General features: G+C 65.2%; 1 protein-coding gene across 4 annotated transcripts; it reads left to right on the top strand.

Annotated features, from left to right (window-relative positions):
- Positions 1–68: 68 nt before the first annotated feature.
- ACAP3 (ArfGAP with coiled-coil, ankyrin repeat and PH domains 3) lies at positions 69–13,191 on the top strand. 4 transcript variants are annotated; one of them, XR_004423812.1, is made up of 24 exons: positions 69–250; positions 3,819–3,876; positions 4,467–4,586; positions 4,728–4,781; positions 5,857–5,915; positions 6,565–6,748; positions 7,223–7,267; positions 7,383–7,478; positions 7,551–7,625; positions 8,149–8,160; positions 8,808–8,920; positions 9,026–9,077; positions 9,300–9,400; positions 9,475–9,586; positions 9,853–10,061; positions 10,141–10,210; positions 10,332–10,426; positions 10,503–10,705; positions 10,880–10,984; positions 12,000–12,107; positions 12,208–12,428; positions 12,611–12,720; positions 12,815–12,921; positions 13,009–13,150. XR_004423812.1 is itself a non-coding variant. In XM_033113729.1 (24 exons), exons 1-24 carry the CDS (start codon positions 204–206, stop codon positions 13,154–13,156), a joined length of 2,508 nt encoding a protein of 835 aa, XP_032969620.1. In that variant the 5' UTR covers positions 69–203; the 3' UTR covers positions 13,157–13,191. The 4 variants fall into 4 exon arrangements, 3 of the variants coding, with proteins under 3 accessions (XP_032969620.1, XP_032969622.1, XP_032969621.1); XM_033113729.1 differs by having other exon boundaries at positions 12,811–12,921; positions 13,009–13,191; XM_033113730.1 differs by having other exon boundaries at positions 70–250; positions 12,009–12,107; positions 12,811–12,921; positions 13,009–13,191.
- Positions 13,192–14,696: the final 1,505 nt, after the last annotated feature.

Below are 14,696 nucleotides of genomic sequence, written 5' to 3'. Positions count from 1 at the left end.
GGCGAGCGCGGGCCGCGGACTTTAGCGACGCTCCCCGGCGGTGACAGGCGGGGCGGGGCAGCTGCGCGGCGGCCTCATTCCGAGGCGGGCGGGCGCGGAGCGCGGCGCGGGCGGGCGGGCGGACGAGCGGGCCGGGCCGGCCGAGGATGCCGCTCGGGACGCCGCGGTCCTCGTGCCAGTGAGCGCCGAGCGCCACCGCAGCCATGACCGTGGAGTTCGAGGAGTGCATCAAGGACTCGCCGCGGTTCAGGTGCGTCCGCGGGGCGCGCCCTTTGTGGTCGCCAGGGTCGCCGCCCCCTCGGGGCACCCGGGCGGCCGGGGGAGGGGCGCGGGGCAGGGGCGTCGGTGCCGCCTTTGTGCTCCGCGCGGAAGCCGGTGTCGGGAGCTGAAGGAGCCGGCATGGGACAAAACCCGCAGCGCCCTGGCCGAGGGGCTGGAACAAAAGATGCCCCTTGTGCTGGTCACCTCGAGCGGAGGGCGCGCGCGCGGGGGCGGGGCTGTCGCCGGCACGGCCACCTCTCTGTGGGAGTGTCCATCCCCGCTTTGTGTCTGCACCTTCGTGCTAGTCACCTGTACAGGGCTGAGACCCTTCCCCGCACTGCAAGTCCCGCTCCAGCCAGGGTTGTCTGGGAGCGTGGGATGTCAGTCCCTGGAGTCTGTCTTGGTCGGTGTGCCCAAAGCAGTGCACGGGGGACAGGCAGCTGGAGCCACGTGTAGGGCCTGGGGCTGGCTGCTTGGCAGGGGTGACCTAGGAGCCTGGAGGATTGGGGGCTGGGCTGAGCAGACTGGCTGCGAGGTTCTGGGCTGTGGCTGGCCCTGGGTCTGTGTTCGGTCCTTCCTGGGAGTGCAGGCGGGCGCCACGGTTCACAATGTGTGCACATGGGCCTTAGCGGAGCACCTCCTGTGTGCCAGGCGCACAGTGAGCTGTCCATTGGCACCCTCCCTGGGGGCCAGACCCTGGGTGTGAATGTGTGGGTGAGCTGCACCCGTGTGCTGGCATGCTTGATGAACGTGCGTAGACCAGTGATGGGTGCATCACGCGTGTGCCTAGGTCACTTCTCGGTGTGAACCGTACACATACTGTACATACTGTACTCATGCTCATGTGAGTGTTGACACTAAGCATGCATGTTACTTTGTGCATATCCAACACTGGGCACACGTCTCTGCACACCTGTGTGTGTATGTGCACCGTGCCACCGCATGCATGCACACTTGATTGCACAAGAGCATGTGTGCTGTGCCTCTGTGCACAGGTGTGCTTGGTCATGCGTGTGCGTGCTGGGTCTCTGGGCTGTACCAGCAGAGGGCCTGTGTGTGGGTGTACCGGTGCTCTGCCCCTCCCCCCCAGCTCCCTGGAGCCAGCCCCTTGCACAACTGCTTCACAAGGGAGTGAGCAGCAAAGGTCTGGGGGAGCTGGGGCTGAGAGGTCTGGTTGGTCCGAGAGTGGCCCCAGGCCCTGGGCAGGAGGGTGGGGGGGCAATCCTCTGTGTTCTCCCATCCTGTTGCTCACTGATTGAGGGAGGGGGTGTGAGTAACTCAGACACCCGTGAGGTGCTGGGACCCCACCCCTGCCCACTGCCATCCAGGACCCAGGCAGGGGGCAAGGTGTGGCCAGGGTCTCAGCAGGGAGCTTGGTCATCGCTGAGGACCCCTAGTCCTGCCCTGGCTTCTCACTCAGAAGCCTCATGCTCCCCCTCCCCTTGCATTGAGGGATGCAGGCCCTCCTTGCCTGGTCAGACTGGGGGTGCTGGGGCCCCATTCACCTCTAGGCCTTCCCTCCCACCAGCCTACTCTGTGGCTCCCGCAGTGGGTGCGGTGGCTTTTCTATGCTTCCTCTGGCAGGGAGGGGCTGCCCTGTGAAAATGCCAGCCCTGTGAGGGGAGGGGCTGAGTGGATTCACCCGACCCTGGGCCACAGAAGCTGCACTCTGGGCTTCAGGGTTGGGTTGAGACTTCATGGGGGCTTTGAGGCCTCGCTGAGCTCCCCCTGTCCGTTCACCCACCCTCAGGTGCCACGGAAGATGTAACTGGGCTTCCTGGCAGCCAGGCCTGGGGCGGGGCAGGGTGGGGCCGGCCAGGAGGATGTGGTCAGCGACAACTGATGCAGGGCCAAGTGGTCCCGGCCCTGGGAAGGGGGACCCTGCCTGTATGTTCTTGGTCTGGGGAGAGCACATGGCTGGGGGGTGGTCCAGATTCTTCCAGACAGGCTTGGGGCCTCTGCCTACCCCTTGTTCTTGGTGCCCCCTCCCCTGGGTGGGGCCTCAGGCGCTGAGTCATGGCTTTGGGTGGGGGCAGCTGGCCTCTCCCTCCTCCCCATCCTCCTAACTGCTGAGGAAATCCTGGAGGGAGGGCAGGACAAGAGGCCTGGGTTCCTAGGGGCTGGGGAGGGGGGAGCTGGCACACTGGCTCCTGGTGCAGACCCCTTTACCGCTTTCCAGGGACCAGACACCCAGGCCCAAGGGTGGCAGCTCTCCATATAACTGCCCAGGGCACTTGGGGTAGCGGGGACTTCAGGACTTGTCCCCCTCTATAGAGCCTTCTCCTGGGTGGGTGGTCCTTCCCTCCCCTGAGACCCTCCGAGGGGGAGGGAGAGGCTACAGCAGCCATCAAGGTCCTCGGGGGCCCCAGCCCCCTCAGTCAGCCGTACCTAAGGTCACACCTCCAGGCAGTGTGGGGTGGGCTGCCGGGCACCTCCAGTCTAAGCAGCCGTTCCTGGAGCCCCTGCTCAAGTGGTGGGGGTTGCCCAGAGAAGCCCCTGTCCAGCCAGAGTGGCTGGTGGGGACCTTACTAGGTGGCAGCCGGGCGCCCCCCCACAGCTCCTAGTGGGGATCTAGCTGGGCTGCACCCCACGTGAGAGACGAGGCCCCACCCCCCAGGCCTGGGAAACCCGGGAACATGCCCCTCCCCCTGCTGGCCTACCTAGACCTGACCCCTCCCAAGACCTGTCCCTGGCCGCCTGCATCTCACCCCTGGCCTAAACTCCATTCCTGTTGTCCCTTGTCCCCAGGAGACCAGATGGGCCCAGCTTACCAGCTGAGTGGGTTGGGGGGGCACCAGGTCCTGGCCCAGTTTCCCTATTTCCTGTTCCCGGAGCAGGGGGGTGTCACGTGCCTGATCCATCTGCCTCTGCCTTCTCTGGTGATGTCATGCGTTAACTCTCCCCTTCCCAACACAGCCCATTGTCAGGCTGCCCAGGGGAGTGGGCTCCTCCTAAGCCTGACCCACCCCCTCTCTCTGGCAGACTGTGCCATTCTGTGCTTTGAGGCTGGGGGAGCCCCGATCTCATGTGTGTGGGGGTGGTGGGGATCAGAGACAGCAGCCATTCTGTGCTTGGGACTCCAGCTGACACAAATTTGCTCCAGGGGCCGCAGGCGCCAGGCTGAAGTGGGGGACCAGTGGGGTCTGGGGTCAGCTCTGGGCCCTGAAGAGAGGTGGGGGCTGGGCAGGAGGGTGGCCTGTCTCCATAAGTGTGTGCACCTGCCCTGGGGCTCCAGCTCCTCTCTCCGTCCTCAGGGCCTTGTCTGACCTCCCTTACCCAGGGCCACAGCAGCCAGACCCCACATGGGGCGTTCCAGCTAACTGGGCCTCTTCCTGCCTGGGGCTGTGGTGGGCGCTGGGTGGCTGCAGAGCTAGCTGGGCCTGGGTCCCTGTGCTGCTTCCTCCTCCCAGGGCGGTGGCCCCCTCTCCCAGCCTCCATTTCCTGGCCTTTCTAAGGGGAATGGGCAGCAGGTGGGCCTCCCCTCAAGGAGGTGAAGACCGTGGCCTGGTGCTGGCTGCAGGCTGACCCCCAGCCGCCTTGCCTGATCCCTGTTGCAGGGCGACCATCGATGAGGTGGAGACAGATGTGGTGGAGATAGAGGCCAAACTGGACAAGGTGAGGGCTGGGGTGCGTGCCGCTCTGCCCTGCTCCCAGCCACCTGTGTCCCCCGCACGAGGGGGGTCTGTGTCCCCCACTCTCCCCCGCTCTGCCTCCCATGCCTGACCCAGGTGCACATGGGTCTGTCCCGGGTCTCCCCTCAGGTGGGAATGGGCCTCGGTGAGTTCCCTATAGCTGAGTCTTTGGGGCGGGGGACAGCTGCTGGGGGCTGTGCCTCTGAGTGACTGGGGTGGGGGCAGAAGGTGGAGACATGGTGGGAAGTGGGGCAGCATCCCTGAGCCCCCTCACTGGCCAGGACCACATGCCCACCCAGCCCTGGGTTCTCTGCTTGGGCTTCCCGGTGCCACTCCCATCTCCTGCTCTGGAGCTGAGGCCCAGGTGGCACCACGCTGTCCTCCTAGCACCCAGCGGGCTGGGGATGGAAGGCACGCAGGGGTGGTCCCTCCCTAGCCTCAGGCTGCTCAGGGCAACTGTGTCCTGGGTACTGATGGGCCCTGAGTTGCATTCTGGCCACCCCAGCCTCCGGGCTGTGGTGAGGGCTGGCACAGGCAGGCCGTGTGAGTATTGCCCCTTCATCCTATCTGCAGCTGGTCAAGCTGTGCAGCGGAATGATCGAGGCTGGCAAGGTCTACGTCACAACGAACAGGCTTTTCGTGAGCGGTGTCCGAGACCTGTCTCAGCAATGCCAGGGTGACCCTGTCATCTCGGTGAGGGGGCAGCTGATCTCTGAACTCTAGTCAGGGGCAGGCACGGGTGCCGAGAGCCTGGGAGCAGGGGTGGCTCTGTGGCTTGTGGCTGGGGAGGTGCTGGCCATCTGAGTGAGGCGTCCTTTCCACCTGCTCCCTCAGGAATGTCTACAGAGGTTTGGAGACAGCCTGCAGGAGATGGTCAACTACCACATGGTGAGCCCTGGCCGGTGGGGGTGTGTGAGGGCCTGTCCTCTGCTTCCCCATCCCAGGATCCCACCCCAGGTTACGCCCACTGGGTCCCCGCAGGCCCCGCCCAGCCTGGACAGCTCGCTGGGCTGGCTCCGAGGAAGCTGAGCTGGCTGGAGGGGCAGGCTTTGCGGGAGGCCACGTTTTAGCTCCTCCAGTCTGTAGGGTGGGGGGACATCATGAGGTGCTCTGCTGTGTCCCCAGTGAGGGCCGACAGTGTGGAGGGCTGAGGGCAGTGGGGTCTCAGGGTGGGAGAGGACTAACCAGGCAGCGGTCTCCGGACACATCTCCCAAGCTGACCCACGGCTCCTGGGTGACTCCCGACCTCGCTGCTACCCGGGATGGGTCTAGATCACATGGAACAGGGCCCAAGGCACACGTGGGTGGTGGGACGTGGCCTGGGAACTAGAGTCCCAGACTAAACAAGGGCCCCACACCCCGCAGGGGAAGTTCTGAAATAAACCAGCTCAGAACAGCTCATCCTGCCCTGTCTGTCTGCTTCCAGATAGGGTCCAGCCCTCCCCCCATGTGGGGGTCTGATTCTGGGTCCAACCAGTGCTGTGGGGAGCCCTCCAGTTCCCGACAACCACCGCAACCTCCCACTCCCCAGGCCAGGTCCCTCAGGAGCTACAGCTTGGGCCTGACCCTTCCTACTGCAGGGCTGGTCATCCTCAAGGTGGCCTCGCAGGGCCAGAAGGCACTGGGTGTCACCAGGTGCCCTGTGTGTGCCTGTCCTGTCCGGGCCAGTGTGGGATGGGGCCGTAGGAGGGGCCATCTGGCACAGCTTTGGCCTCTAGTCTGTCACAGAGCCAGGAGGGGAGATGGGCAGGTGGTCACAGCTGTCGCCTCTGGGCGCCAGCCCAGGCCTGGGGGCCACACCCACTCCTCTGGACTCTGTGAGGCGGCTCTGTGGGGATGACCAGCTGGGGACAGGCAGGGCTGGAGGGGCTTTTCCAGGTTCTTACCTGGTGGAGGACAGGGGCCTGGCCTGTGGGGTCATGTGGGGACAGACCTGTAATCCCCCATTCTCCCTCGGCCCCAGATCCTATTTGACCAGGCCCAGAGGTCCGTGCGGCAGCAGCTCCACAACTTCGTCAAAGAGTGAGTGGCCCCAAGGCCCTCAGAGCCCTAGAGGCCTGGCCTTTCCCAGCCCGGGAGGGATTCATGGTGCCAGTTCTGCTGGAGTCGGGAGCAGACACAGCTCTCCTAGACTTGTGGGGTCCTAAGGCCTGCTCAGGACGACCTTGGCCCAAGGTCTCAAGGCTCTGCTTGTGGTTCCCTAAGGCCCCCGGCTCAGCAAGGGCAAAGGCTTGGAGGTGGCACAGGGCTGGGGTAGGATGCAGGGTCAGGGAACACTGAGGACAGTGGAAATGGCCTCAGGCGAGGAGTGAGGGCGAGGCCCTGGGAAGACTCAGGGGAGATGTGAGGAGGTCTCAGCTCTGCATCTGTGTGTGCCCTTGGGGTGCCTTGGGGACCTCTGAGTGGAAAGGTCGTGGTGAAGTTGAGTACTTGAGTCTGGAGTCCGGGCGTCACCCCAGGCTGGACCAATACTGGGTGTGAGGTGCTGAAGGACAAGGATGTCCTGGCGCCTGGAGGGGGACGGCAGAGCCAGGTCGTCGGACACAGGGGATGCAGGCAGGGAGGCCTGGAAGGGAGGCCCTCCCCAGGAGCGTGAGAGTCGGGGGGGGGAGGGAGGGAGGCTCCAATTCCCCCTGCCTGGCCCCCCTGACCTGCCACCGGCCGCCCCCAGGGATGTGCGGAAGTTCAAGGAGACCAAGAAGCAGTTTGACAAAGTGCGGGAGGACTTGGAGCTGGCCCTGGTGAGGAATGCCCAGGCTCCGCGGCACCGGCCCCACGAGGTGGAGGAGGCCACAGGTGCGCTGACCCTGACCCGCAAGTGCTTCCGCCACCTGGCGCTGGACTACGTGCTGCAGGTAGGCCACTGCGTACCGACTGGGCGGGTCCTGGAGTGGGCGTGTCGCAGAGTGGGCGGGTCCTGGAGTGGGCGGGAGGTGTTCCTGACAACACACAGCTGGCGTCCTCAGGGGCGCCTCTGGCTCCAGAAAACCTGCCTTGTCAGATCTTGGGAAGAGACATAGAGGGGGCAGGAAAAGGCCCAGAGGTGGGGCTAGGACCAGCGTGGACTACAGGCTGCAGGGATGGAGGCCTGGAAGACCTTGCTGAGGGAGGATAGAGGGATTGGAGCAGGGGTGAGAATTCCTGGCTTTTCCCATGAGAGGGACCCAACTTACAGGACTGTGGGAGGAGGGAGCTGGCACAAGTGCAGGGCGCTGAAGATGAGCCGAGGGTCTCAGGGAACCCCAAGCAGCGCGAGTGCATTCTGTGGCAAGGTACCGTAGGCTCCCTGGGCCCTGACACCCTTCATCTGCTCACCCCTCCCCTGGCAGATCAACGTTCTCCAGGCCAAGAAGAAGTTTGAGATCTTGGATTCTGTGAGTGCCTGGTGAGGGCGGGCGGGGCTGCCCTTGAGCACACGTGTGTGCAGCAGGTATGCTAGGCCTGGGGCACTGGTCTAGGCCCCCCGGGCTCACCTGTGCCCACCTGCAGATGCTGTCCTTCATGCACGCCCAGTACAGCTTCTTCCAGCAAGGCTACAGCCTGCTGCACCAGCTGGACCCCTACATGAAGAAGCTGGCAGCAGAGGTGAGCCTGCCGGGAGGGGTGGCACGTGGGCCAGGGTCTCGGGGTCCCTTTACCTCCCTGATGCTCCCACAGCTGGACCAGCTGGTGATCGACTCAGCAGTGGAGAAGCGGGAGATGGAGCATAGGCACGCTGCCATCCAGCAGCGGGTGAGGTCCTGCGGCCCCAACTTCCCTTCATGGGGGAGACCCCAAGAGGCTACCACCCCCCATTCCTCTCCCTACCACTGACCTGGGAGGCCCACTGACACATACACGTACTCCGTCCCTTCCCCCAGCCCTGCCCACTCTGCAGGGGTCGCTGTCCTTAGGGGTGTCGACACATGGAGCAGGAGGGGCGGCTTTGCTGTCACTTAGAGGCCAGGGCTGGGTGGGCAAAGGGCTTGTAGTCCCTTCCGTGCACAGGTGCTGGGGCTGGAGCTGGGACCCGGGATCCCCTTCCTTCAAGGCCACTGGTAACCTCTGGGGCCTCAGTCGCTGGCTTCTACTGGGGCCTCTTTGCTCACTTGCCAGGCGGTTGCCCCCACGCTGCCCAGGGCAGGGGTGGGCTGCAGGCGGGAGCTGCTATTTCAGGACCACTGAGAGCCTGGGGGAGGGGGCGGAGGGAGGCAGAGCTGTCACTCACGGCGCTCTCTCCTTCCTCCCACCCCCTTCTGCTCGGTCCACCCTGCAGACGCTGCTGCAGGTGAGTGGGCGTCCACCCTGGGGGGGAGGTAGGAGGGGAGAGGAGGACCAAGCAGGCGGGGCCTCTGCCCTCTCCCCGCCCTGCGGCACTTCAGCACCAAGGACACCTCCCAGCGGCCTCAGAGCTCCCCAGGCACCTGTGGGCACTTCGATGTAAGCGGCGGCTGGCACCAGCAAGGACACAGGCTGAGCCAGGACGCATCCCCCGTGGGAGCAGCAGCAGCTGTCCCTTCCTGCCCCCTCTCAGCCAGGGGAGCAGGTGGCTGGGCCTGCTCTCCCACCGCCGGACACACAGGACAACACTCAGTGTCTCCCCAGCCCGCGTGAATGGAGCTCTGTCAGGCCGGCAGAGCAGGCCCAGCTGGCGACATGAATGGGGGGCTCAGGATGGGGGAGGCAGCTTCCTTCCTGATCCCAGAGCTTGCTGTGCCTACAAGGCTGGGGTGGGGGCTGGGGCTCTAAGGGCCCCAGCAGTGAGGAAAGGCATCTGCCCCCAGGGGTTTTTGGGCTGGGGCCTTGCTCAGGTCAGGAAATGGCTATGAAGAGCAGTGCCCCACTTCCACCTTGGCTCTGGGGTACCCTGGGAGGGCGCAGTGTCCTCACTGCCAGGGTGGGCACTCACTGGAGCCTGGCTCCGACCACCCCCAGGACTTCTCCTACGATGAGCCCAAAGCAGAGTTTGACGTGGACGCTCCCAGCGGGGTGGTGATGGAGGGCTACCTCTTCAAGAGGGCCAGCAACGCCTTCAAGACGTGGAACCGGTGAGGGAGGGCCTTCCCCTCGGGGGGACAGTAGGGCAGACGGGGGGCGGGGAGGGGCGGGGAGGGGCGGCCCCGCCTGACCTCCTGGCCCATCCATCTGCCCAGGCGCTGGTTCTCCATCCAGAATAGCCAGCTGGTCTACCAGAAGAAGCTGAAGGTGCGCTCAGGGCCCCTCCCCACCTGGGCCCTCCCCACTTGGGCCCTGGGTGGGCTGGTTAGTGGGATTTGCACAGGGCTGAGGACACTGGGGCACGACAGCCTAAGTGGTCAGGGGCAGAGAGCACTTGGGTCTCAGACAGTTTGAGTCTCTATGGTGAAGCAATACATGGGTGGTCGGGGCCTGGTGCTGAGCGCAAGGGCCACAGTGTGCTGCCTGCAGGACGTGCTGACCGTGGTGGTGGACGACCTCCGCCTGTGCTCTGTGAAGCCATGTGAAGACATCGAGCGGAGGTTCTGCTTTGAGGTCGTGTCACCCACCAAGTGAGGAGGCCCAGCCCGGGCGGGGCTGGAGAGGGAGCCCCTGCGTGCCCAGCCTGATGGTCCCCTCCCTCCAGGAGCTGCATGCTGCAGGCTGATTCAGAGAAGCTGCGGCAGGCCTGGGTTCAAGCTGTGCAAGCCAGCATCGCCTCCGCCTACCGGGAGAGCCCAGACAGCTGCTACAGCGAGGTGTGGCCCTCCAGCACCTGCCACGTGTGTGCACAGGGCCCCTGCAGGCTGCATGTGAGCGTGTGTGTGCATTGTGTGTGCGTGTGAGCATGCATGCGTGGGCATTGTGTTTGCATTCGAGCGTGTATGTGCATTGTGAGTGTGGGCTTTGCTTCTGGGGCCCCAGCCTGTGCTGGCACCTGTGGCTGGGGAGGAAGAGAGGGCCTGCTGGGGAAACTGAGGCTGGAGCTCCTGGAGGGCTGAGTGGCCCCTCACACCATCCCCAGAGGCTGGACCGCACAGCATCCCCATCCACAAGCAGCATTGACTCCACCACGGACCCCCGGGAGCGCGGCGTCAGGGGCGAGAGCGTGCTGCAGCGCGTGCAGAGTGTGGCTGGCAATGGCCAGTGTGGCGACTGCGGCCAGCTGGACCCCCGCTGGGCCAGCATCAACCTGGGCGTGCTGCTCTGCATCGAGTGCTCGGGCATCCACAGGTGGGCCCACTGGGCACGCCGGACTGGGGCGCTGGGGCTGAGCCATGCCCTGACTCACCTCTGCCTCCCCACTGTCCAGGAGCCTGGGTGTCCACTGCTCCAAGGTGCGGTCCCTGACTCTGGACTCATGGGAGCCAGAGCTGCTGAAGGTGTGTGTATGGGGCCATTGCAACCGCCAGCGCTGGGGAGGGAGGGTTGGTGGCAGGAGTGGGTGTGCATGCTGGGGGTGTCAGAGCTGGGGCTGAGACCGCACACCCTGTGTCCTGCTAGCTGATGTGTGAGCTTGGGAACAGCACCGTGAACCAGATTTATGAGGCCCAGTGTGAGGGGCCGGGCAGCAGGAAGCCCTCGGCCAGCAGCCCCAGGTGAGGTGGGGGCAGCAGGGACAGACTTGGGGAGCCCCAGCCCGTGAGTGCAGCCTCATGTCCACCCCTGGTCCAGGCAGGACAAGGAGGCCTGGATCAAGGACAAGTACGTGGAAAAGAAGTTCCTGCGGAAGCTGCCCTCTGCACCGTCCCGGGAGGCCCCGCGACGCTGGCGGGCGCAGAAGTGCCAGCGCCACCACAGCTCCCCCCGTGCCCCTAACACCCGCCGCAAGGTCCGGATGGAGCCTGTCCTGCCCTCCGTGGCTGCTCTGTGCTCAGGTGGGCAGGCTGCCTGCAGGCTGCACTTCAGCTCACACACCTGGGCAGGTGTGGGGAGAGGGCTCCAGCAGGGATGAGCTTCCAAGCCCCAGACCCCAGGGAGGGCAGGGTGGGGCAGGAGGCAGGGCTCAGGGGCGCTCCCGTGACCCGTGACCAGCTCCCTGCCTCGCTCAGGCGCCATGGAGCGGAGGTTCCGCCGGGATTCCCTTTTCTGCCCTGATGAGCTGGACTCCCTCTTCTCCTATTTTGACGCAGGGGCTGCTGCGGCGGGTCCACGCAGTAAGTGCTGTGAGGGCCCCAGCCCCCTGCTGCCCACCCCTCAGCCCACCCCTGGCAGCAGAGCTGGGCCAGGCTTGGCTCACCGGGAGAGTGGACGACAGTGGACTGCCATGCCCATTTGCTCGGGGATGGGTGGGACAGGCTTTCCTTGCCGGAGGGACTGGGCTGCACAGGTGGTGTCATGGGACAGTGGCCTGGTGGTGTGGAGAATTGGGAGTCAAGCAGGGCTAAGGCTGGACTGACTTGGAGGCAGAGGTCGTAAACCTGGAGTGATTGTGTGCTGTGTGCACACAGGTGTGTGTGTGACTGTGTACATGGTGTTATGGGCGTGTGCGTGTGCATGTGTGTGCTGATGGCTTGGACAGCTGGGTGATGGAGCCAAGCTCATGAGAGACAACTGTGCACCTCTTTCCCACTCCTCTTGGAGTTAGAGCGCAAATGCTACAGGTCGGGGCTCTCCCCCGAGGGCTGCCTGCTGATGGTTTATCAGCACTCACTGGCCTGGGGCGTGTGTGGAGCCCCCCAGGCAGTGTGGGCAGAAGGCATGGACCAGGGCCAGGAATTGGCAGCGCTGGTGGGGATGTCAGGGGTGACCATGGGCAGCAGAGGGCGCTGCCGCACCGTCCCTGAGCCTGGGGCCCTTCTGCCAGGCCTGCCCTTGAGGAGAGTTCCTAGGGCGCATCTCCAGGGCTTGGTCGAGACCCCATCACTGGACAGTGACCACCCAGCATGGCTCGATCACAAACAGGGCTGAATGCCCACAGCCTGCACATGCCCGCCCATCCTGCTAGGGCTGACCTGCTAGAGGGTGGGCGACCACGTGGGGCTGCCCTTGGCTCCTTGGAGCTGTTACTTGTTTTATCCCCCTTCCTCCCATCCTGGGCAGAGCTCATCTCTGCCTCCGAGTGGGGGCTAGTCCTGCCCTGGGGACATCGCCTGGAGAATGGGTGGGGCTCCGGCTTCCCCCAGAGCTCTGGGAGGAGTCAGGCACGCTCAGGACCCCCTCTGCCCACGGACCCCGCAGGTCTGAGCAGCGACAGTGGCTTAGGGGGCAGCTCCGACGGCAGCTCGGACATCCTGGCTTTCGGCGCGGGCTCCGTGGTCGACAGTGTCACTGAGGAGGGTGGGTGCGCACCTCCCCACCTCTGCCGAAGTCCCTCCCCAGCCCTTCCCCTCCCTTACTTCGGGCTAGGTCTCTGCTCCTGACCGCCCCCTCCTCCCAGAGGGTGCAGAGTCGGAGGAGTCCAGCGGTGAGGCGGACGGGGAGGCAGAGGCCTGGGGGCTGGCGGATGTGCGTGAGCTGCACCCGGGTCTACTGGCGCACCGTGCGGCGCGCACCCGCGACCTTCCTGCGCTGGCTGCGGCGCTGGCCCACGGGGCCGAGGTCAACTGGGCAGACGCGGAGGACGAGGGCAAGACGCCATTGGTACAGGCGGTGCTGGGGGTGAGTGGGGCTGGGGCTGCGCGCAGGACACAGGTGCACGCTGACACTTGGGCGTCAAGCCCGCTCTTGTGGCGTGTATGCAGGTCCCCTAGTCCTCCCTTGGAGACTGGCTCTGTCCTGGCTGGGGGTGGGGGCCTCCCAGGGGGCGTCCTCCATCAGTCTGAACTGCCCCGGCTCCCCAGGGCTCCTTGATCGTTTGTGAATTCCTCCTGCAAAACGGAGCGGACGTGAACCAAAGAGACAGTCGGGGCCGCGCGCCCCTGCACCACGCCACGCTCCTGGGCCGCACAGGGTGAGTCGTGGGTGCTCCGCTCGCGGGTGGGGCTGGTCGCCCACGGCCGGTCACCAGGGCCCGCCCCGACTCGCTCCCTCCGCCCCTCAGACAGGTCTGCCTGTTCTTGAAGCGGGGTGCCGACCAGCACGCCTTGGACCACGAGCAGCAAGACCCTCTGAGCATCGCAATCCAGGAGGCAAACGCCGACATTGTCACTCTGTGAGCTAGGACGCCGTGAGGGCGGGGCGCCATGGGGGCGCGGCTCCGTGGGGCCCAGGCGGCTCCCTCACTTTGCACTTCCCGCAGGCTCCGTCTCGCGCGCATGGCGGAGGAGATGCGCGAGGCCGAGGCACCCCCGGGCCAGCCGGGCCCCCTGGCGGGCAGTAGCCCCACGGAGCTCCAGTACCGCAGGTGCATCCAGGAGTTCATCAGCCTCCATCTGGAGGAGAGCTAGGGTGGGGCCGGCCGGGAAGTGGCGGGACCCCCGCCCGTGCCCCCATCACCCTGCCGGGCTGCCTGGCCCATTTCCCAAGAAACTTGGTACCCAGGTGCTCCTGGAGCCCCAGCAGCCTGCCCTGCCCTCTTCAGAGTGGCCCCTAACCCCAGGACCGGGGCGGGACGCCAGCACTGAGTCTTCTGAAGCCCCACGTTCCCCCTCCCCCGGAGGTGCTGCATGGTCTCGTACTCCTCACCCCATGCGGGACCCATGTCTTCAGGTGACTTTCCTCGGGTGCCTGCGTTGCTCACGTCACAAATCATTCTCAAGGCTCCATGTCACCTTGTGCACCCCTGTCCCCTGGGCCTGTGTCACCTTGTGCCCCTCAGCCCTGGGGGCCCATGTCATCTTGTGCTCCTGTCCCCGGGGCCCATGTCACTTTGTGTCCCCACCTTTATTGCCCCAGACACCGACCTGCTAGTTGGGTCCCCCCTACACACCCCCATAGCCCCTCCACTAGGCCTTGGGACTGGTGGCTGGCCACCAGCCCCTTGCGAGGGCAGAAGGGGCAGCCCATCCAGGGAATCAACCCGTGTACCTCACTTAGTGACCCCAGCGTCCAGGCTGGGCTTCTCGGGTGCTGGGGGGAAGGGGGCTCTGGCCTGGGGCCTCAGCCCTGGCTGGACGCAGGCGTCCCCAGGCCATGTGGCTGGCCACACAGGCTCCCGCAGGCCCCCGTGCCGGGCGACCCTGGACCCGTCCCCTGCCTCCTGCAGAGGTACTTGGCCCAGAGCTGGTTCATCAAGGACTTTGGCACTTTGCACCCCCGCGTCTGATGTTCTGTCACGGACTGAGTGGGTTTTCTACAACCACCTGTTCTTACGTTGTCTCGCCTCTTTCCTTTGTGGACTCTGGAGGACCACCTTGACCTGGGCTCTGTCTGCTCCTTGTGGGGAGGCCTCTGCGGCTCTGCCCGCCTCGCCAGCTCGCACCATGGGCTGGGCCCTCGGATGGGTCCAAGGGGTCCCTCAGCTCACTCCTAGGGCCCCCAATGCCTTCTGCGTTCCCCTTTCTGGAGCCTTAGGGCAGTGGCTGGGCCTCTCCCCAACTTGGGTCCTTGGTCAGGCCAAGGCCAGTCAACTGGTCACTATGCAAAGGCTGCCCAGGGAGTCTCCATGGGCAGCAAGGTGGGCACTGACCGGGCCTCCAAGTCCCTCGCCTGCTGGCTGCAACCCCTAAAGAACAGAATTAACTCTTCTCTCTCTCCCTGCTTGAGCTCCGCCCCCACATCCCACTCCCCTGCCTGTCAGGACCTCTTGCCTGGGCCTCAGACTGGCGGGACCGCCCCTGCTCCAGATCACAGTAATAAACTGCTGCTTGCACCCGCTGCGTGTCATTGGCTGGCTCACCCGCCTCACTCCTCGGTCTCAGCTGGGGAAGAGGTGTCTCTGGGTTCCCTGCTTTCCCTGAGGGGTGGCCCTGAGTGGGGTAGCACCAGTGCCCCAAAGGGATGCAATAAGCCAGAACCCAGGGGCTTGGTGGAGGGCTTAGGGCTTCT

The sequence above is a fragment of the Rhinolophus ferrumequinum genome, chromosome 9 (assembly GCF_004115265.2).
Source record: "Rhinolophus ferrumequinum isolate MPI-CBG mRhiFer1 chromosome 9, mRhiFer1_v1.p, whole genome shotgun sequence".
Taxonomy (NCBI): domain Eukaryota; kingdom Metazoa; phylum Chordata; class Mammalia; order Chiroptera; family Rhinolophidae; genus Rhinolophus; species Rhinolophus ferrumequinum.
The sequence above is the reverse complement of the archived record's forward strand: the minus strand, read 5'-3'. Positions and strand labels throughout refer to the sequence as shown.

Bases quoted from the DNA above. Each gene is read 5' to 3' on its own strand.
- ACAP3 (XM_033113729.1), top strand. From the start codon at position 204: ATGACCGTGGAGTTCGAGGAGTGCATCAAGGACTCGCCGCGGTTCAG. The intron at 12,108-12,207 runs GTGGGTGCGCAC...CCCTCCTCCCAG, and splicing joins CGACAGTGTCACTGAGGAGG to AGGGTGCAGAGTCGGAGGAG. The intron at 12,429-12,610 runs GTGAGTGGGGCT...CCGGCTCCCCAG, and splicing joins TGGTACAGGCGGTGCTGGGG to GGCTCCTTGATCGTTTGTGA.